Raw genomic sequence first — 22,585 nt, 5'->3', positions numbered from 1 at the left:
AGAAGAACACCACAGAGGAAACCACTGCTCTCCAAAAAAAGACATTGCTGCACATCTGAAGTTTGTGAAAGACCTGGATGTTCCACAATGTTTCTGGGACAATCTTCTGTGGACAGATGAGACAGAAGTTGAACTTTTTGACACCGCTATGTTTGGAGGGGAAAGGGTACTGCATATTAACAACAAAACACATTCCAACTGTGAAGCATTGTGGAAGGAGCATCATGGTTTTGGGCTGATTTGCAACCTCAGGGCCTGGACAGCTTGCAATCATTGAGGGAGCAATGAATTCAAAATTCTATTAAGACATTTTACAGGAGAAAGTCAGGGTAGCAGTCTGTCACCTGAAGCTTAATAGAAGTTGGATAATGCGACAAGACAATGATCTGAAAGACAAGAGTTAATCAACAACAGAATGATTTTAAAAGAAGAAAATTCTTCTAGAATTCTTCTAAAATTCTGCTAGAATTCTGAATATTGGAGCATTTATTTTAAATTAACTTTTATAGAGTAATTGTGAAGTGCAAATATGAACACGTCTTGAAGCCCTCAATTGCATTTAAAATATTACCATAAAACTTTGTGTTACTTTTCAAAACCTTACCACATTTTTAATAGTTGCACAATAAAAAGCAGAAAGTTTAGTGCTAAGATAGAAACAACACAAAAACTGGTATACCCACACTGTGCTGTGCATAGATCTTCCTTGCTGATGGTGTTAGACTTTGCAGACTTGCATACACTCCTGATAATTGCCTTTAATTTTATTTCCAATCTAGTGTTTAGATCCCTTCCTAGTACTTCCTACTGTTCTTTTGATTATGGTCATGGGCTTCTGTTGGTGGTTATGTCATTCTTTCAGTCACTGCAGTCCTACTGTCTGCAATTCCTTATCCAAATATCTCCAACTCTATCTTCCACTTTGATTTGTTTATTCATTATGTGTCATGTCGTATGAAGTGGACGATCATAGTCTTTCCAAGTCCATGATTGTTCTTGGCAAGTTCTTTTACAGAAGCGGTTTGCCATTGCTGCTTTCTGGGTAGTGTTTTTACAAGACAGGTGACCCCCCACCAGTATCAATACCGTTCAGAGATTGTCTGCCTGGCTTTAGCCAGAATGTAACCAGAACTTGTGATGCGCACCACCCGTTTCCATGGCTTCATGTGTTCATGATCGCAGGGGCTAAGCAGGTGCTACACCTTGCCTAAGGGTGAACTGTAGGCTAGCTGAGGGAAGGAGCACCTTACACCTGCTTAGGTAGAGATGTGTTTCCACTCCACTTGATATCCTTTAAAAAGAACATTGCTTTGACCAGGCTTTTGTTCATATTTTTTTAAACCTCTCTCTTGCTGGCTCAGAATTGTATTCTCTTCATTTAGTTTGAGTAATTTGCTCTAGATTTCTACATTAGGCAGCAGAAATGTAGAGCAAATTACTGGAATGTAAATGGTTAATCATTGGAAGCCTGTAGTGTTTGCTGTTACACTGAATTCAATATTGTTGGGACAGTTTTTCAGGAAATGTGTAGATTCCGTAGGTGCAAGATTAGGACTCTTGGATTATGGTCCTATGGTGGGGATTCTTCTATACTAAGGGATAAATGATTTTATTTAATTTTAAATGGACCTTTTTCGTACAGCAGTTGCATTTAAACTGACTTCCAAATCTGAGCTTTAGTTGCTTATTTTAAACGCTTTCCAAAATGCAAGCAGGTAACCACTTTGTTGTTTGCAGCCTTGCTCCCTACCACTCAAAGTAGTAACTATTCTTGTAACCTTTGTTTTAATAACATTGGCAAAAATGCCAGGCAGATTCCACTAAAACTCTCTTATTTTGCCAATCTGACAGTTAGCAAGGGTACACTTCCACTTTGCATTATACTTCATACTTATGATTGTGAGGCTAAGCACAGCTCCAATCCCATATTTAAGTTTGCTGATGGCACCACTATCATTGGCCAAATAAAAGGTGGTGATGAATCAGCATATAGAAGGGTGATTAATTATCTGGCTGAGTGGTGCCACAATAACAACCTCTCACTCAACGTCAGCAACACCCAAGAAGCTGAATATTGACTTAAGGAGGAGGAAACCAGTGTTCATGAGCCAGTCCTCATTGGGGGATCAGAGGTGAGGAGGGTCAGCAACTTTAAATTCCTTGATGTTGTGTTATTTCAGAGGATCTGTCCTGGGCCCAGCACGTAAGTACCAATACAAAGAAAGCATGGCAACGCTTCTACTTTCTTAGAAGTTGGCAGGTCATCTGAAACTTTGATCGACTTCTGTAGATGTGAAGTGTAGAGTATATTGACTGGTTACATCATGGCCTGGTTTGGAAACACCAGTGCCCTTGAATGGAAACAGTCCATACACCCCAGCGGATACAGCCCAGTCCATCACAGTAAAGCCCTCCCCACCATTGAGCACATCTACATGAAGCACTGTTGCAGGAAAGCAGCATCAATTGTCAGAGAACCCCCACTATCCAGGCCATGCTCTCTTCTTGCTGTTGCCATAGGGTGGAGGTACTGGAGCATTAGGACCCATACCACCAGGTTCAGAAACAGTTATTACATTTCAAACATCAGGCTCTTGACCCAGAAGGGATAACTTCACTTAACCTCAATCATCCCAACTCTGAACAGAACCCCAATCTATGGACGCACTTTCAAGGACTCTTCACCTTGTGTTCTCTATATTTATTGCTTATTTATTATGGTTTATTTTGTTTGTTTTTTTTCATTGTTTCTTTGTATTTACTGTGAATGCCCACAAGAAAATGAATGTCAGGTTTGTATATGGCGACATGTATGTACATTGATAATAAATTTACTTGAACTTTGCATTGTAAAGAAGATGAAACTAAGTATTCAGAAGGGAGAATCAAAGAACCTAATTTTCTTGTGTCATCCTCTTAACTACCGTTTCTCCCATATTTAACAGCTTTCTCTGCTATTGTGCATTTTAAAGGAATCTCCATTTCTTTTCAACATGAATGTGACTGGATTTTCCATAGTGCTTTATACACAGGCAAATGTACATTGATTTGAGCTTATTCAGGGGTTCTCATATGGATACTAGATGTGGACTCCTTATCTAGTAGTCCACTAGATTTCTTTCCATTTCAACTCTGGATACTTCAAACCACTTTAGCCTGGCTTTTGATAAACCTTTAGTCCTTATTCTCAGGTATGGGAGAAGATTTGATATCAGATTCAGTCACTTTGTTGCTACCATTCTAGTATGCAAAGTGGTTAAAATGTGCCTGCTGAAGGAAAAGTGTTCCTATTTATAAAATGCTTTATTCCTTGCCACAGAATAAGCATCAAGGCCTTTGTGCAATAGGTCCAAAATTTATAGCCTCAGGAGTGAAAATGAACTATATTTGCTGTTTAGTAGATATTTATAGAACTAGGCAGTCTGTTCTTTTGATCATGGGTGTGGTATGTGGCACTGAATACAAAAATATTCACCTGCCCTAATTGTACATTCACTTGGTTTGTCTATTGTTATATGCGAGGGATACGTATGTTTTATCTGTAATTTATTCACATTTTCATACCAATATGACACAAAAGCAGTACTACAAGACAACATTTGTATTATATTTAATCAATTTAGGGTAATATTCAATGTAATAAATCATAGAAAGTTAACATCCTCTGGTGTACAGTACTCACCAACAGTGGCAGGTGTGTTCACTCTGGGAGATGAGAATCACATCAAGCACAGCAAGGGGTGAAGAAGACAGACAGAACTCTTAGAACTACCGGCAGTAGAAAATTACAGCGATTTGCATAAAGTGGTGAGGTTTGTTTGTTTGGCAGCATTTTGTTTTTCAGCATAAATTTGCTTGTAGGGAAGACAGGTTGACAGCAGAGAACGACTGAAATGCTGACTCCATTCTAATCTTGGGTCCATGTCCATCGCCATTTGTGCCAAGTGTTCCGACTTCTACCATTCCCTCACCATTGGTAAACTCCTAGGATTTTCAAAATGGTCTGTTGCTTGCAGCATCTGAGAGATAGTTCACTGTAAAAAAAAATATATACACCTTGAACGTGGATCACGCTGGTCGAGTGGTTGAATCAGCGATGTTGTGTTAGGCGGCAGGAAATGCACTGTTATGTTAGTATGAATGCTGTCCAAATGCTTAGGATGGGCTGGCGCATTGTCAAGCAATAAAAGAACTTAAAAGGCAGTATTCTGTTCCTGGCAGTAGTGTGTTACCTTCAGCTGATGTCGCGCTGTTTATAATTTCCAACTTTTTTTCAAGTGTTAAAGCGGTTCTCTGCCATTCGGCTGACGGCCCAAGACATGACATCGGACACTTAGGAGGCATAGTTAAATATTTCAAGCACAAAGTCACTGCACCGTAGGTAAAACCAACAAAAGTTTAAGATTGCGCATCCACACCTTGCCAAAACCAATGCGAGAGTGGCAGGAGTGAGATTGTGAGGCACGCGCACCTGACTCGTATTGGCGGGAAAGCAGTGCTTCTCATCCCAACAGTGAGACCGTGAAGCGTGCGCACGTGATTTGTATTGGCGGGAAGGCAGTGCTCCTCGCATAACTGTGAATTTTGGACGCATATAACGAGACGTTGGTAGAAATGGGTTCCTGGCATAACTGTGAATCCGCATTGTCTGAAGACACATATAACGAGGATAGGGTGTACTGCCGAATGAATTTGAGACTACTTGAGTAAGTTATTATGTGAATATCGGAGCCGCTAGTAGCGTTAGGATAAACATGGGGCTGGTTTCTTCTGTTCTTTGTAACAAACTATAAATAGTGCAAATAGAGGAAGTATTCTGTATTCCTGAGTGGGAGTCAGTGGCAATCTATTGAATGCAAACCTGAGCAAATGTGTCAAAAAATTCCATACATTGGTGTACCTTGAAGTTAACTTTTTAATTATGTTTAATCTGCAGTCCATCTAGCTTTAAAATTGACTGCTCCATTTATGTTACAAATAACTTGCAATCCATCCCAACGAAATGTAAAGATCTGTAGTAGGAATGAAGTTAGGGGATGTACTTGATGCCACAGTGAATTGCAACTTGCCCATTTTATGTTTTAGTAATACTTGCGGAACTAATTTCTTTCTATAATTTTAATCCTCTTCATTTATCGGAATACAGTTTAATCATTGCCTTTCTTATTAAGCCATACACACCAAAATAAGAAGCAATGTTACATCAGATCTCAGAATTATTCCCAGTTTCACCATAAATATTTCCTTCGTTGCAGCCTCTCGTTGGTAAGTCACCCTCTATTGATCAGAGTAATTATTCCAATTGTTATATACACTCACTGGCCACTTTATTAGGTACAGGAGTGGAACCCAGTGTGGTCTTCTGCTGTAGCCCATCCACTTCAATGTTCGACGTATTGTGCATTCAGAGATGCTCTTCTGCACACCACTTGCATGGTTACTTGAGCGACTGTCACCTTCCTGCTGTTTAAACTAGTCTGGCCATTCTCTCTGACTTCTCTCATTAACAAGTTGTTTTACACCCACAGATCTGCAGCTCATATTTTATTTTGTTTCTCGCACCATTCTCTATAACCTCTAGAGACTGTGTAAAAATCGCAGGAAATCAGCAGTTTCTGAGATACTCACCACCCCATCAGGCACCATGTTCAAAGTCACTTAGATCACATTTTTTCTCCATTCTAATGTTTGGTCTGAACAACAACTGAAACTCTTGATCATGCCTACATACTTTTATTCATTGAGCTGCTGGCACAGATTGGTGGTTAGATAATTGCATTAATGAGCAGGTGTACAGGCATAGCTAATAAAGTGGCCACTGAGTGTCACAACCAAGGAGGTTTCTGATTTATGGCACAATGATTTATGATTTCTGAGCACCGGTGCCCCACAAGGCTATGTACTCAGCCCCCTGCTGTACTCACTGTACACCCATGATTGTGCAGCCAAGTTTTTATCGAACTCAATATATAAGTTTGCTGATGACACCACAATTGTAGGCCGTATCTCAGGTAATGATGAGTTTGAGTACAGAGAGGAAATTAAGAACCTGGTGGCATGGTGCGAAGACAATAACCTATCCCTCAACGTCAGCAAGACGAAGGAATTGGTTGTTGACTTCAGAAGGAGTAGCGGACCGCACGACCCAATTTACATCGGTGGTGTGCAAGTGGAACAGGTCAAAAGCTTTAAGTTCCTCAGGGGTCAATATCACAAATGACCTTACTTGGTCCAACCAAGCAGAGTTCACTGCCAAGAAGGCCCACCAGCACCTTTACTTCCTGAGAAAGCTAAAGAAGTTTGGTCTCTCTCCTAGAACCCTCACTAATTTTTATAGATGCACCGTAGAAAGCATTCTTCTAGGGTGCATCACAACCTGGTATGGAAGTTGTCCTGTCCAAGACCGAAAGAAGCTGCAGAAGATCGGGAACACAGCCCAGCACATCACACAAACCAATCTTCCGTCCTTGGACTCACTTTACACCGCACGCTGTCGGAGCAGTGCTGCCAGGATAATCAAGGACACGACCCACCCAGCCAACACACTTTTCATCCCTCTTCCCTCCGGGAGAAGGCTCAGGAGCTTGAAGACTCGTACGGCCAGATTTGGGAACAGCTTCTTTCCAACTGTGATAAGACTGCTGAACGGATCCTGACCCAGATCTGGGCCGTTCCCTCCAAATATCCGGACCTGCCTCTTGGGTTTTTTTGCACTACCTTACTTTCCATTTTCCATTTTCTATTTATGATTTGTAATTTAAATTTTTAATATTTACTATTGATTTGTACTCAAGGGAGTGCGAAGCGCAGAATCAAATATCACTGTGATGATTGTACACTCTATTATCAATTGTTTGGCGACAATAAAGTAAAGTAAACAGAAATCCTTTAGCAAAGAAGGTTAAGGCGGGATTTAGTTAAACCAGGCGAAGATAAAGTTTTGCATTGAAAGGAATAAAAGAAAGAATAAAAAATAAATCTCAATTCAGAAATAAATAGTTTGGCTTTGGAGAAACATAATGAATGTGGCTTTTTATGAGGATTATATAGCATAATCAATGAAGAACAATGTTGAATTGGCAAAGTTCGGGTTATTTTGCTGTTTCTGAGGCCACCCTGAAACAGCACAAATATACAATTTCTACACTTGTACTTCCCTACCCACAGATTGCTATGTGTGTACACTCTTTTAAGCACATACTCTCTTAGCTCACAGTTGATTTGTCGGTAACTTCTGGGCCTGTATTTCTTACTGCTGCTCTACAGATTTCCCGTACTTCATCCCCACTGATAGAATCTGGACCACCAGAGCACAGGGGTAGGCCCTTTGGCCCATGATGCTATGCAGAACTATTTAAACTAACAACACCCAATCCCCTCAGCCTGCCCATGGTTGATATCTGTCCATTTGCTGCATATTTATGTGTCTATGTAAGAGCCTCTATCATATCTGCATCCAGCGCATTCCAAGTGCCCACCACATTCTGTTAGAAACAAAACTTGCCCTGTGCATCTCCTTTGAACTTGTCCGCTCTGGTATTAGACATCTCAACCCTCGGAAGTAGATATCTGCTGTCTATTTCTCTTATTGTCGGCTCTTTTCTGTAAGGTCTCCCCTCAGCCTCCGCTGCCTCAGAGGAAGCAACCCTAGTTTGTCCAACCTCTCCTTGTAGCATGTACTCAAATCTAGGTGGCATCCTGGTAAACCTCTTCTGCACCAACTCCATAGCCTCCACATCCTTCCTATAATTGGATGATTAGAATTAAATGCAATACTGCCGATGGGCCTGAACCAGTTTTATAAATCTACATCATAACTTTCTGACTCTTGAACTCAGTGCCTCGACTAATAAAGACAAGCATGCCATGTGCTTTCTTTACTACTCTGTTGTCTTGTGCAGCCACTTGCAGGGTTCTGTGCGCTTGGACCCCAGCATCTCTCTGTACTTCAATGCTGTTAAGGGTCCTGCCATTAACTTTGTGCTTTTCCCTTTATGTTTGATCTCCCAAAATGCAACACCTGTTTGATAGCATTTAATGTAGACCATATCTTTTCGGTTCTTTTCCTATTACATTGAGTTTTGTCAATTTTATTCTGATCCAGTCCCTATTGTTACATAGCAATGCAATCCCTTCTGAATATTGACCATCCATTTGATTTGTCTCTCAATACCAATGTGCAGCAATCCTACCTCATCAATGTGAATCTGTACAAAACTAATTCAGGCATATTTATTCACCTCAGCATTGGTTCCAATGTTCTTAAGAATTCAAGGTGCTTATTTATAACTCCGTCAGGTCATACCAGGTATTTGAAGCCTCTGGGAGCTACCTCATCACCAAAAAGAACAGTGCCACAATTGTTGAGCGTTAGCTTTCCTTCCACATGTCTCTTAAATGTTCTTTTTGTTTGCTTTCTCTTTGAAAATTGGATTAGTTTTATTTTATTTATTTAGAGACCCAACACAGTGACAGGCCCTTCCGGTTCAATGAGCCCACGCTGCCCGATTACACCCATGTGACCAATTAGTCTATTAATCTGTACGTCTTTGGAATGTGGAAGAAAACTGGAACACCTAGAGAAAAACCATGCGGTCACAAGGAGAATGTACAAACTCCTTACAGACAACAGCAGAATTGAACGCAGGCTGCTGGTGCTGTAATAGTGTTACACTAACTGCTACACTCTCCTGCTGCCCCAGTGTGTACGGAGGATAGGGAATGTCTGCTTTTATATGTCAAAATCGGAAATATGCTGCTTCTCTGCATGAAGTGTGCATTGCCTATGCAGACAAAGCAACTTGCAGATCCTCTAATGTGCTCCCCTAAAAAATCTTGCAGAGCTGAACAGCAGTGCCCCACGATATGGGTGATATTTGCATGAAGTGAACCTGCTGAAAATTGGGTAGTTGTGGAGTTGGGGTTCAGCAAGGGGAATAACAATAATAATTGGAACAGTGCAGATCCATTCTCTAATCACCCATTTTCCTTTTCTTTTCACAGTGATGCTACAACCTTTTGACTATGACCCGAATGAGAAAAGCAAGCACAAATTTATGGTTCAATCCATGTTTGCTCCGGCAGACTGCCAAGACATGGAAGCAGTAGTACGTACCCACCTTTAGTTTCTCTACATTTATGCCAGGGTTTCTGGGCAACTTCAGTGCAAAGGTTCAGCAGAACCTGAAGAGTAAACCTTTTAGAAAAGAAAATTCTACATTCTAGAACCTTGTGAAAAATTCCTTGTGGTTGCACATCTAAATGTCACCAACAACTAAATCTTTCATGTTCTTGTTTTCCACCCCCTTCTTCCCAGAGGTATTATTTCCCTGTCTCCATCTTAATGATCTGATCATTCTGAAGCCCTGTAAAGCCACCCTTTGTGATGCCCCAACCACTTCCCTTTTGGCCTTCCCTCTCCCTCTGACGCTGCTTTACTCTTGCTACTCCACTTTGCATCTGCCCTAATTCCTGCCCCCACCCTGCCCTTTTCTACTTACTCTGTCCCATCCTTTTATGCTGTCCATCTTCTGTCAAATGCACCTTGCTTCTCCTGGAAGATTCCTATGTAATAGCACAGATGTACATTCACCTGCTCCATATGATGGATCTTAGTTCTCTGCTGCTTTCCACAGCTTTAAACTTATTTGAACGCAGTCTCCTTTGTGTTTACAGTGGAAAGCAAATGATTAGAGCAGGCTGAGATAAATAACCTTTCCAATCACAAAGGAGCAGGGCTTTTGCTATCTCTAGCAGATCTTACTGACCAATAACAATGAATTAGAATTAGTTTATTATCGTCACATATACTAAGATACATTGAAAAGCTTGTCTTGCATACGGTTCATACAGATCAATCCATGACACAGTGCATTGAGGTAGTACAAGGTAAAACAATAATGCAGAATAAATGTAACAGCTACAAGAAGATGCAGTGCAAGGTTATAATAAGGTAGATTGGGAGATCAAGGGTTCATTTTATCATACTAGGGAACCATTAATAAATAATGGTTAGAAATTAATAGAGTCAAACTGTCAGATTGTGTGTGTGTGCAGGTTTATATGTGCATTTGGACAGCTTCTGTGAGATATACACTAAACAATCAGGCTCCCCATTGCTAGCTTTGAGCTGGCTCCCTTTTGAACTCAGAGTTTTCAGCATGCAGCCGAACTGCCAATCGGCTGCATTAGCTGTAATATAGATGGTCTTGGTGAGTGACAATGCCACGTGCCAAAACCCCAGGCTGGGTTCCGAACCAGTGAGCAATGTGAATTTCTTCAGTTCTCCTACTGAATCCGAAGTTTCTAAGAAATGGATTCGAAGCAGCTGTTCCCCAATGTGATTCAGTCAATAAGGTGTTGAGATTGTGATTAAACACTAAGTGTAGTTTCTGAATTTTTTTTATAGTGGAAAGAAGCAAAATCAGATGATTTAATGGACTCCAAGCTGCGATGTGTCTTTGAGCTTCCCTCCGAGAATGAGAAAACAGTAAGTTTGAATATTCCTTGTCTAGTTGAATGATGGGGCAGAGGGTTCTAGTCTCGATTTTTTTCTAACCCCGTCGTTGTTATCCATGCCAAAAGTGGTAGGGGACTATTGTAACTTTGGCCTTCCTGAATCAGAGCTGTGGCTAAAGCAACGTTGAATAGCTACTTGCAACTTAAGTATTTCAGTATTCACATGTATGAAAATGCAGTAGTTGCATTTGATAGAGTAATGTTGGTTAGGTTCCCTGAGATCTCTCCACTAAACCTGAGATTTGATAACTGCAGTGTAGTTCTCTCACGTGAAGGTCAGCAGGTAAACATATTGGAATCTGTGGCAGGGCAACGCAGACTGGGAGAAAGCTGTGATACCTGCACTTTATAGTGAAGGAAATTATCCTGTGTAAGTGTATTAAGACCATATACATAGGAGCAGAATTAGGCCATTCAGCCCATCAAGTCTCCTGTGTCATTCCTTCATGACTGATTTATTATCCCTCTCAACCCCGTTGTCCTGCCTTTTCCCTATAACCTTTGACACCCTTACTAATCAGCTATCTGTGGCAATCTATTCCACAGATTCACCACCATCTGGTGAAAGACATTCCTTCTCATCCCTGTTCTAAAGGGATGTCCTCATATTGAGGCTGCGCCCTCTGGTCCTGGTCTCTCCCAATACAGGTTTCCCCCGCTATTTGAAGGTAGAGCGTTCCTATGAAACGGTTTGTAAGCTGAAATGGCGTAAAGCGAAGAAGCAATTACCATTAATTTATATGGGAAAATTTTTCGAGCGTTCCCAGACCCAAAAAATAACCTGCCAAATCATGCCAAATAGCACATAAAACCTAAAATAAAACTAATATATAGTAAAAGCAGGAATGATGTGATAAATACACAGCCTATATAAAGTAGAAATAATGTATGTACAGTGTAGTTTCACTTAATAGAATCGGGAAGTTTGAGCCAAAACCGATTTGTTGAAAAAAAAATCGGCACATACACACGTGCACATCACGCATTCGCATATACACGCATGTCACGCATACACAGGTACACGTATTCGCACGTCACACATGCGCATGCACCTGCTCGCGCAAGGCTTCATGGTCATGGTAGTCTTTCTTGGGGTAAACACAAGTTTAAAGCGAGCGTTTTTTTTCATAAAAGCGAAAATCCTGTTTCGGTTAACGAAAACAGGTACTAATGTAGGTCCTTCGTAAAAGCGAAATGTTGTAGAGAGAACATTCGGAAAGTGGTGGACACCTGTATTGGAAGCATCCTCTTCACATCCACTCTTTCTAGGCTTTTCAATATTTCATATTGGTGATATTTTGATCTTGGAAATTTTTTTTGAAAAATTATTACACTTGTTTAGTGCTTTTCTTCAGTAACATTTAGGATATGTATTTAAATTCCATCATGTGCATTCAATGCAGAAATTACTAGCTACAACTTTCCACAAATTATTGTGGGAAGGAACCAAACTTGAAATTTTGGGAGAAATGTGTCCTATATATGTTGTAGTTTCAGAAACTCTGTCCTTGCTATGTCAGGTTATTTAATCCCTTGCCTGTCTCCTCTTTAAATTAAGCATCAAGCTAGTCTACCAGAAGCAATGCACGTCTGGGAGGCTCCTTTCCAGAATGCAGAAAGTATTGTGTAGCATGAAGTATTGCAAAACATGAACTTCCGTCTCTTTATAATTCAGCAGGAGGCATTTGGCCCGATAGGTTTGTGTCGGCACTTGGAGGAGCAGTCCCATTGATTCTGCTCCTGCAATTTATTCTCCCCCTCATATGCAGCATCTTCCCTTTGATTCTCTTTGCCATTGTTGTGCACCATGAGGAGTTAATAATACCCAATTAATCCACGAGCACATCTTTGGGATATAGAAACCCCACGGGAAACATAACTCCAAACTAAGCACCTGAGCTCAGGATATTGTCCAGTCGCTGCACCACCATGCCTCCCACAAAATGGGAAACACAATAAGAGACTCTTATCTGAATAGTTGCCTGGTCACCCTGAGGGAGTGTACACATCCATGAACATGAAGTAGAAACAGCTGTGATGCCTGAGGTTGAACCGTTTGGCCTCCCTTGTAATAAAAGACTGGTGGCAGGTAAACCCAAACCCAACACCAATTGGCCACCTTCTGAATCATTCAGAGATGGAAGTTCATGGTTTATTTTGTTTAATATTACACGATACTCCCTGCATTCTGGAAAGGAGCCTTCCGATTGGGAGTGGAATTGGGGGAAGAAAGGAACGAAGTACAGCGATGTGTCAGGTATTGCCTCTTGACTCCAGCGGTTGGGTTTTGATCCTGACCTCTGCTGTCTGTATGGAGTTTCTCCCAGATGCTTTGCTTTTTCACATCCAAAAATTGTGCTAGAAAGTTATGAAAAATGTGGGTGGGAAGAATTAGGTTGACCTTCAGCACAGCATCGTGGGTCGAAGGGTCTATACAATGTTGTACTGTTCTATGGTTAATTACTCCTAGTGTAGCTGGGGTGATTGAAGAATCTGGGTAGAGTTGGTGAGCATGTGAGAGAAGAAAATAAGATTGATAGGATTGCACTGATTGCTCATAGACTAATGGCATTCTAGGAGTAAGGATTCCTCATCTGCTTCTCCTTTAGTTGTAACCTTTGGCAGACTTGGCTATTACAACAATCTCTAGGTTCAAGGGGATATTGATCAGTGAGTAAAGACCTCCCCCCCCCCCCCCCCCAGTCTATGTTGTAAAGAAACGTGAGATCATTAATGGCCAGAACAATGAATATTAAAGTGAAAAACTGATTTGGGTAGGATTTCTCAGCACAGTAGTGACCAATCTGCTGTAATAACTGCAAAGGAAAAATGTGGGGAGTAAGGCTAATGGTTTAGCTCATGGGTATATAGCTTCATCCTGCACTGTATAAACAAAATATCTACCAAAGGTACTGTATACTTGTGAGAATAAACCAGTGCTTAGCTCTGTGAGTGAAGGAAGTTGATGAGGGAAGGCAACTGTGAGCAATGCACATTCTCATGGAATTTTAAAAGATCTGAGGTGCTGCTCTCTTGAATGTTTAATTCTGCACCATTTTCTGTTAATGTTCCAGTGGCGTCCACTACGCATAAGGAGAAACGTAAGGAAATTGATATACACTTACATGGTTGTAACGCTGATCATTTGTTCCTAACCACTCAGAATAGTGATGCCCTGTTGCGCATTATATATGCTGTGGTCTTCTCCTGTAACACTTAATGATGTCAATTGCAGTAATGCTGCTGTTAACACTGCAAGGTTCAATACCACTGTCTTCAAATGCTTTGCATCCATACCAGATAATGGACCCATACTCCTAGCCTGGAATTTTAACTGTCACAAGATATCTCCTGATGCTAATAGCTCCCGGATGCATTCTAGGAGTAAGGATTCCTCATCTGCTTCTCCTTTAGTTGTAACCTTTGGCAGACTTGGCTATTACAACAATCTCTAGGTTCAAGGGGATATTGATCAGTGAGTAATTTTTTTTCCTTTTCTCACCAGGAGCAGGAACTAAGAGAATACTCATATCTGAAATGGCTGCCATTTTCCCTCTCCCCATGTTCTGGTCTCTATATATATCACAGGCACACTGTAGCATTTTGTAGCATTAAATTGAAGATCGGGCTGCGGAAAACAGTCTATTTAAAGAGTACAGGGAAATGTCCAAAATGATGCCTGCACATATGTAATATACATAAAAAGCCAGTCTTATTCAACTTAGCTATGTGATCACCAAGCTTGACTGATGGGAACAGTCTAGTTACCTGCACTCCAGATATCAATGCCACTGTCACAGTTTGTAAGTTTTCCTTAAAATGGTCTCCTTTTCTTGGAATTGATTTTGTATGAAGAATCAAAGACTCTGATGCACCACATTTGTAAATGACCATTTCTCCAGAAGGTGGATTGATCTCTAGTGGATATAAAAGGAACAAAGGAGCTGGCATTTCAAACCTCCTCAGTATTTCATTAGATCATGGGAAGTTCAGTGTTTTGAAATTTCAGATAAACATCATTTACATGTTTTTAATGAGTGCAACACCTTCCATTGATTAGGGGAAAGGTGTGCTTATAATTCTTGGCACATTGTTTATACATGCGACATCAAGTGCAGTTTAGTCATCTCCATTGTGGCATCTCTACCATGGATTTAATGTGCCCGTGCATGTGAGCAAATACTTTTATTCAAGGGCCGTCTCTGACCATCTTGTGCACTAAATGAGTGGTTGTGCATACTCTCGTCTGTGTGAAGACTCACTAAAATGAGATTCAGCTAATGTACTATGGTAACCAAAAAGCATGCAATTTGTGTGAAAACTTAGCAGGAAGTTTGACTGCTCTTAAATCACTATTTCTATAACTGCTCTTTACCAGGACTACCGAACAAAAGGTTCAGACTAGTGCTCATACCTCCACTTTCCAGTATTAACCCACCCTGCTTGACTCCACCTATCATGTTAGCCTGTCATTTCTTTGTCAGATGCTGTTGGTTCTCAATTTCCCTTTAGAGCATCTCATCCTCTCTGATTTAGAGCATTTTCTTTTCCGTGCCAACGATTGCAGAAGGGCAGTGACAAGACTGAGAAGCATCTCACAAGATCTCTCAACCTTCAAAGGGAAATAGTTTGTTTATTTATTGTCACTGTTTTAGCTGGGCTGTTAATTGTGTCATTTGTATTGGAGTATTACACTCCCAGCATGTCCTGAAATCCCAATGTTCATGTGTCCACGCAATACTGTCTGAATGTTGCAGAACAAGCTTCCAGTCTTTGGGGCTGGACGGTGTTGAACAGTCTCAGTAAAGCAAACATTCCTATTCAATCAGTAGTGATTGAACTGCCCTTCTCTCAGAGACTTGGGGAATCCCGATCTGGGAAGTATCAGCACTGTAGTGGCCTTTCCTGATTAGACTGGGTGAGCTTGTGATTCTGGTTGCCTAGGGATGGTCTGATGCTTGAAGGACTTTGAATGCATTGTATCCTTAAATTCAGTGTAAAAAATCTCCTGATGTCTATTTCACATTCTAAATATAAAAAGTGGTTGTCAAGTGTTGAATCATTACTAATTCATAACCAGTTGATAGTGTATAAGAAAAATCTCAAAAATGGAACTAAACAGGCAGATTTATTGGCTGAAAGAGTGGAACAGGAGTGCTCCTTGTAATGAGGTCCATTGTACCCATCTGGAAGATGAAATTCTAATGTCGAAGTCCTGTAATACTGTCATTTGGAGGTGAGAATGCTACCACTGAATTAGATCCCCTTCTGCAATTACACTAACTTGTAACAGAACTGATGTTAGGAATATAAATTTTATTCCAACTCTTCAATGGGCTTGAACTAGAAAATTTAATTGTAACTTCGCTCACTTTCTGCAGCATGACATGGAAATAAATAAAGTTACTTCCACTTCACTGAAAACAGAAGCTTCCATGATGTCAAAGTCAACCAGTTCTTCCTTGGATGATTCAGACATGAGGAAATTAATGGATGATTTCAGGTCACTTAAGTCAGAGGTTCAGAGGCTTCGTGAGGAGAACAAACAGTTAAAGGTAAGGCTGTCTGAATGATCATGGTGAGTGAAGTAACTTTCAAAGTAGAAACTGTTGTAAAGTAGAAAAAGTGACAACCATCTTGGTGGTGCTTGGATCACTAACATCAATGTGATAATTGGTCATTTATTTAGTGAAGATATAAGAGTTATAAATACACCCAGGACACCAGGCAGAGTGGAGCTCCTTGCTTATCTCCAGAAAAGTGCTGTTACTTCTCAGAAACTTCGAAGACAAGTTTCACCTGTGTGGTCATCCACAGCAGACTTAGAAGTCAACACAATGAAATTCCTGGCCGCTTCTCCCAAAAGCACAGTGGTAAAGGCCTTATGCATTTATGTATTTTGGAAGTTCTTCTGAAGTTGAAAGCAGCATCTCAGCACTTTGTGTGGATGGAGGTAACAGGGGTCGCTAAAGTTCATTGCTGGAGTTTAGACCCTGACTTGCCATTGCATCCTTCGCAGATAGTGTTGGATCAAAATGACGAAATCTATTTGGAAGAATTGGTGGTATGGTGTTAGTGAAACAGTATTCTGAATCTATCTCATATTGTGCACATCCTTCGAGTCTTTGATGGGACATAGTGCAAAAGGGCTTTGGGCTAGGTCCAAATTAAGTTTCACTCATATCCATCTACTCTCGAGATGTTTGAAGTGGAAATATGCCCTTACTCGCTGGGCACAAGCGACTGATTTCTTAGCGATGTTCTTGTATTGCAGGAAGATGACGGGCTGCGAATGAGGAGGATGCCTCAGGTGGGTAATCCTATACCTTCCAGCAACACTGTGATGAAAGAAGAAGGACCAGCCGCTCGGATGATTGCCATGGTTGTCCTGTTCTTTATCCTGGGGACAATTGTAGGGAAATTGTTGTTGTAGAAAGGCAGCATGCTGGTGATCTGTTAGCTTGGGTTGTTTTTTGTTTGATCTGCCATATCATGGGGTAGAATTTATTTCATGATCGAAAATTAAAATACAAAAAAAACACTTTAATGTACAGCATATCACAGGTTCTTGCCTTTCAGTTACCCCTTTGCACAACAAGAAAGATATCGGGAGAAACCTTGTATTAATTAAAATTGTACAGTAAGTTGCACACAGAGCTCAAAGTTATTGGTGGATGGGGTATGAGGGAGAACAAAGCCATTTTGATGTGGTGACGACATATTCTAGGTGTCATTTTAATCATGTTAGATTATGGTACCTGTGACAGGATTACCTCTTTAAGTACTTGGTATGATTGCCGATGCTGCCTCTAACATCTGGTGTGTAGAAATGAACTGGCTGGCTGGGAAGGAGGGTCAAACAACTCCCATGTAATATTTCCACAAGAGCCCTTTCCTTCCACTGCCTGACATGTAGGGAGTTGAATAGCTTCTGTCAATGCGGTCTTTCAGAGTGGCCCGTGTTAAGGTTTCAAAAGAAAACAAAACAAAATATTATGATGGCTAGACCCATTTATTCCTTAAGGTGTTGTCCCATGCTTATATTTGATGAATAATAAAGGACTTCCTGTATTCCATTTCACACTTAACACAAGTAACTAAAGTCCAGTGCAGTTTGTTACCTACTATTTGCTCAACCCACGTTGGGAGTTAGGTGGACTGACTGAAGACCATTGTTGCTGAGAACTGCATTGTGGAATAGTCGTCTCCACATATGCCTTAGGCACTACAGTGAAATTAGACGTGTACTATCAGCTTTGATCATCCAACATTGGAATACAGCAGTTGGGCAACTATTTTGTATATAATTAACTGTTTATCAGAAAGAATACGATGAATATTAGTAGTTAAATAGTCCATGCCATAATGACCAATTCTGTTTGGCTATGTAGCATCTTAATAAAGCCCAAATTTAATTGATTTTACTTGATCTCATTATTTTCCAAAATTCCTTCTACTGGTATCTGGAGTTTGTCAGCAGCTGTTCCTTGAACAATACACGAATCAGTTATTTCAATATGTAAGTAATATGCAACAGATTAAAATACTTTCAAGCAAACATTAGTGTTGGATAAAATATTTGATCCTAGGAGCCTGTAACTGAGAGCACTGACTCCAAGTGCAAGGTCTAAGTCAAGTTTATTGTCATGCACAGGTGCAATGAAAAATCCTACAGCACCATCGTGGCATATAGCAGCATTCACAAGAGAATTATATAAATTATACACAATGTATACAAGAAAGAACACAAGAGCTTAAAAAAGACCATTCAGATGCAAGGTGGTCAAATTAGTCATGGTGTTACTAAACTGTAATGACTAAGATTTTGTGGGTGTTTCAAGAACTGAATGATTGAAGGGAAATTCTTGAACCTGGTGTAAGACTTCAGGTTTCTGTACTACCTGCCTGATGGTAGCTGTGAGAAGATGGAATTGTCTGGATGGTTGGGGATATATGATGATAGAGGTTCTTTTTGTAACATGATAAGTTTCCACGCACCCTTCACTTGTGCATCAAATGCCTAATGTTCATTTAAAGGCAGAACAACTTTTAATGGGCTGTCCGGAAAAATTGCTGAGGAAATTCCTTGGTCATAATACCTTGGGGGCCAGGATTTTCCAGTGAAATGATCTAACATTATAGCCCAAGGCTTGAGAGTTGAAACCAACTGCAATTGACTTTAAACTTAGAAGCTTGTGCTGTTTGTTAAGTGGACCAAATTAATTAGGAAAATCCAGCTGATTGAGTAACTGGACATCTCAGCCTTGCAGCAAATGGCGACTGCACTTCAGATCTACCCGTAGTTTAATCACTTCCCCTCAACTTTGAAATTTGAAACAGCCCTTACTATTAAATATTTGATAATGTGGCATGCAGTTATTTAGCCTCCATGCTGTTGCCTTGGGGAACAGTGCAATTTAATACAGGGACCCACAGTTAATCAACTGCTTCACTAGCCCTGGATATACCTTGTGCTGCTGATGAACTTTATATAATTTAGATATATTCATTAATCACATGTACATCAAAAGGTGTCATCTGAGGACGTGCCGGGGGCAGCCAACAAGCGTCGCCACACATTCCAGTGCCAACATGCAACAGCAAGAAAACAAGCCCTTTGCTACTGCCCCATCACACACAGGTGGGCTTCCGACGTCCAGGCTCACTGATCATGGGCCTCTGATCTTGGGACCTGCTGAATGTCTTCAGGCCTCCAATCCGAGACTCACTGACCTCTGACTCAACGTCTGGGATCACCGGCCCTCAAGCTCAGACGTACGTCCTGGGGAATCACTGGCCTTCAATCTTGGAGCACTCCAACCTCTAGTTGCTTTCTCTAACTCTTCATTTACTGCCCCTGACCTTTCACTCCCGTCATCTCTGTGCCTACCCGTAATTTCCCTTGGAGTTTCCAAGAACCATCCCTATGAACCTAAAAATCTAAGTCTGAGCCATGAACCTGATGGACATCACAATTCGGTACCATCTTGAAAATAAGTTAGTGGATAGAGTGCTGCTGTGGGAGACATCTCTGAGCTTCCACAGCCCTTGGAAGGGGAGAAGGGAGCAAGGCTGCTGGTTGTCAGCTCATAACTTCTGTTGGGACTATCATTTGAGCTTGTTCTGAGGGAAATAAAAGGAACAAAATGCATGGGGGGGGGGATTAAAAATCCAAAGCAAGAGCCTGGAAATCTGAAATTGAAGAATGCTGGAAATAGTGGATCCAAAGGTGGCTGTGGTGAAAGAAAACAGTGAATGTTATAGCAATATACACAAAATGCTGGAGGACCTCAGCAGGCTGAGCAGTGTCTATGGAAAAGAGTAGACAGTTGATGTTTTGGGCTGAGAATGATTAGTTACTCTTCAATCAAAGTTAGGTACCTATTTGAATTCATTGTTGCTTGCAACATGCCTTAACATGAGCTTGGTTGGAAGAGGACAGGAGGCAGACGCGGTCAGAGAGGGATGGAGAATTAAAATGACAGGCCACTGGAAGGGCAGGATCACCCTTGCAGATGGAATGAAGTTCTGCAAAGCAATTAGTTCTGCAGTGTAGAGATCACAGCACAATGATTGACTATACACTGAACACAGTGCAAGTGAATGGTACTTTACTGATGCTGTCATATTTAACCGCAGTATATTCTCAATGTTATGAGTTGCCTGCCACATAAATATCAATGTGGTAAAAGACTAGATGATTTGCAATAATGCAGCTGCAAGATAACAAAGGATTTACTTCCTGACAGGACACAAGAGTTTGCAGGTGCTCAAAATTTAGTGCAATGCACACAAAATGCTGGAGGAACTCAGCAGGTCAGGCAGCATCTATTGAAGGAAATTTTTATCTGGCTTCTTTCAAGTCCTGCTGAAGGGTCTTGGCCCAGAACATAAGCTGCCCTCCCATAACTCCTGAATGTCAGCATATACAAAAGTTTGTATTTTGTATTGGGAGTCTTTTCTCTTTCAGTCAAAATGAATTGCCACAGATATGACTGAGCAGTCTGGTGTTTCTGCCCACATTGGACAGGAGAAACTGAGGAGCCAAGAAGGCTTGAAGGGTGTGATACCTTTCATGGACTAAACAGACTTAAGTTCTCATTTACAAGTTTGAGAACCTCCAGTGTGATTGCCACATGGTAAGATAATCAGGATGACAGAAGCAGCAGAGAAGAGAATGGAACAGTGAAGCTACCATGAACCCAATGAACTGGTTGGCCTCCTCTGCCAAAACTGATGCCAATTATCTCACTGTTATTCATCATGTGCTAAAGCACTAACTAAAGAATAAAACTCTGATTATTTGAATCTAAGTTGCAAGTTTGGTTAGGTTTAATCAGGTTGAATTTAATGGAACAGAGAAAAGCAAATGTCTGCATTAGGGTGAGTCTGTTAACAAAGATCTGTATGCATTTATTGATCATTCACTGAAGAGTTCTGACCTCTGAAGCAACAATTATTCTTAAAGCTATGCTGAGAGCAGAGAGCAGTTGAAACATAGAAGCAATGGTTATGTTGAGATTTAAATGGACAGTTCAGAACTCATGAGAATTTCAGAAATAGGGAGGCGTCATGGCAATTTAAAGAAATATTTTCCTCAGTCCAGTTGATTTCTTAAGCTGTCTCCCAGCAGAACTTGGTTGAATTTGGTTCAGCAGAGAAATTCTCCCAGAATATTTCACAAGGCATTTATCACACCCGTAAATGTCAAGCATATGTTTGTAATCTATTGAAGCAGCAGTCATGAGTGACAGTCCCATGCATCGAAACCCTGATACACGTGACACTGGCAAATCTGTACCTGCTACATTATTAATAATATGGAATATCCCATTGTGCTCCACAAACCAGGACACTTCACAGAAACAATTGCACAAAAAATGTGATATTACCTGATGATCAATTGTACCGATGGTTGTTTGGAGGGGTCAGTGCTATACTGACCACTGGGGAAAACTCAGCTATTTGTGAAACGTGATATTTTTTATGTCTTCCTATAAAGACATAGGATCTTGGCTAAGAGCTCTTCTGGAGTCATACAACACAGAAACAGGCCCCTTGACCCACTAAGTCCATCTGACCATCACACACCTATTTACAGAAATCAGTTAACCTACCAACCCATGCAGCTTTGGAATGTGGGATGAAACCAAAGTATCTGAAGGAAAATGTGTAAACTCCACACACAGTGCTGGAAGAGTTGGAGCTGGAAGAGAGCAGCTCTGCTATCTTGTGTTGCTGTACAGTGACACAGGCAGCTAGTCTGAGCTACATTTGGGTCAGGTTTCTGGAGCAGATGATGTAAATCTCCTGTCTCCTTGAGTTACAGCTAGTGACCGTTTAAGGCGTGTCTGAAACTGGCTGTTCTCTGGTAAGGGATACCTTTTTTAAGACCATGTGCCATTTTCCATGCTGCAAACACAGTAAATGTGCAGAGGTGTGCTGCAAAGTTAACCTTCCATCTCAGCTCCCAGCAGGACAATCTTTCTCTGCTGCAGGTCACAAGCCCCTCCACTGGCTGTTGGATATACCTCCCATGTAATGATAGGGCCTGCTGTGCCTTCAGTAACAACAATGATATTTGGAGGAGGCGTGGGAGATTTATGAGGATGTTGTCAGGCTAGAAAATTGTAGTGGTAAGGCAAAGTAGGATAGATTGGGTTTTTCATTTTGAGAAAGAGGAGGCTGAGAGGAGAGTTGATTAAAGTGTACAAAATTATAAAGATCTAAGGCAGAGTAAATGTAATTATCACACAGCAGAGAGAAGCAGATTTAAAGTAATTAGGAGCTTTGCTTGAAAGGTTGGGAGAAGCAGAATACTTACGTATTTAATCTGTGACCGGATGCTACTTCAGCTGTAAACTGCAGGGCTGAAGACAAGTGCTAGGCTTAAGGTAGGTACCTCTTTTTCAGACAGAACATTGAACAGTAGAGCACAGCATGGGAGTATAAGACCTTTGGGCCCATGATGTTGTGCCAATCTATGTAAATTTACACCACAAACAATCAAACCCTTCCTCCTACACAGCCATAACATTTTTTTTACATCCATGTTCCTATCTAAGAA

General features: G+C 40.9%; 1 protein-coding gene across 3 annotated transcripts in view; it reads left to right on the top strand.

Moving 5' to 3' along the window:
* Positions 1–17,937, top strand: part of vapb (VAMP (vesicle-associated membrane protein)-associated protein B and C) — a 71,143-nt gene extending 53,206 nt beyond the window's left edge. For 2 of the 3 annotated variants that reach the window (XM_063041577.1, XM_063041578.1), the window contains 5 exons: positions 9,004–9,107; positions 10,409–10,489; positions 13,593–13,619; positions 15,900–16,073; positions 16,793–17,937. In XM_063041577.1, the coding sequence (XP_062897647.1) occupies positions 9,004–9,107; positions 10,409–10,489; positions 13,593–13,619; positions 15,900–16,073; positions 16,793–16,951 (545 nt within the window). In that variant the 3' untranslated portion in view covers positions 16,952–17,937. The remainder of the gene's footprint in view (positions 1–9,003; positions 9,108–10,408; positions 10,490–13,592; positions 13,620–15,899; positions 16,074–16,792) is intronic. The other variant, XM_063041579.1, reaches the window with a different exon arrangement.
* Positions 17,938–22,585: the final 4,648 nt, after the last annotated feature.

The sequence above is a fragment of the Mobula hypostoma genome, chromosome 2 (assembly GCF_963921235.1).
Source record: "Mobula hypostoma chromosome 2, sMobHyp1.1, whole genome shotgun sequence".
NCBI classification, from domain to species: domain Eukaryota; kingdom Metazoa; phylum Chordata; class Chondrichthyes; order Myliobatiformes; family Myliobatidae; genus Mobula; species Mobula hypostoma.
Note: the sequence above shows the minus strand (reverse complement) of the source record. Positions and strands in the feature narration are given on the sequence as shown.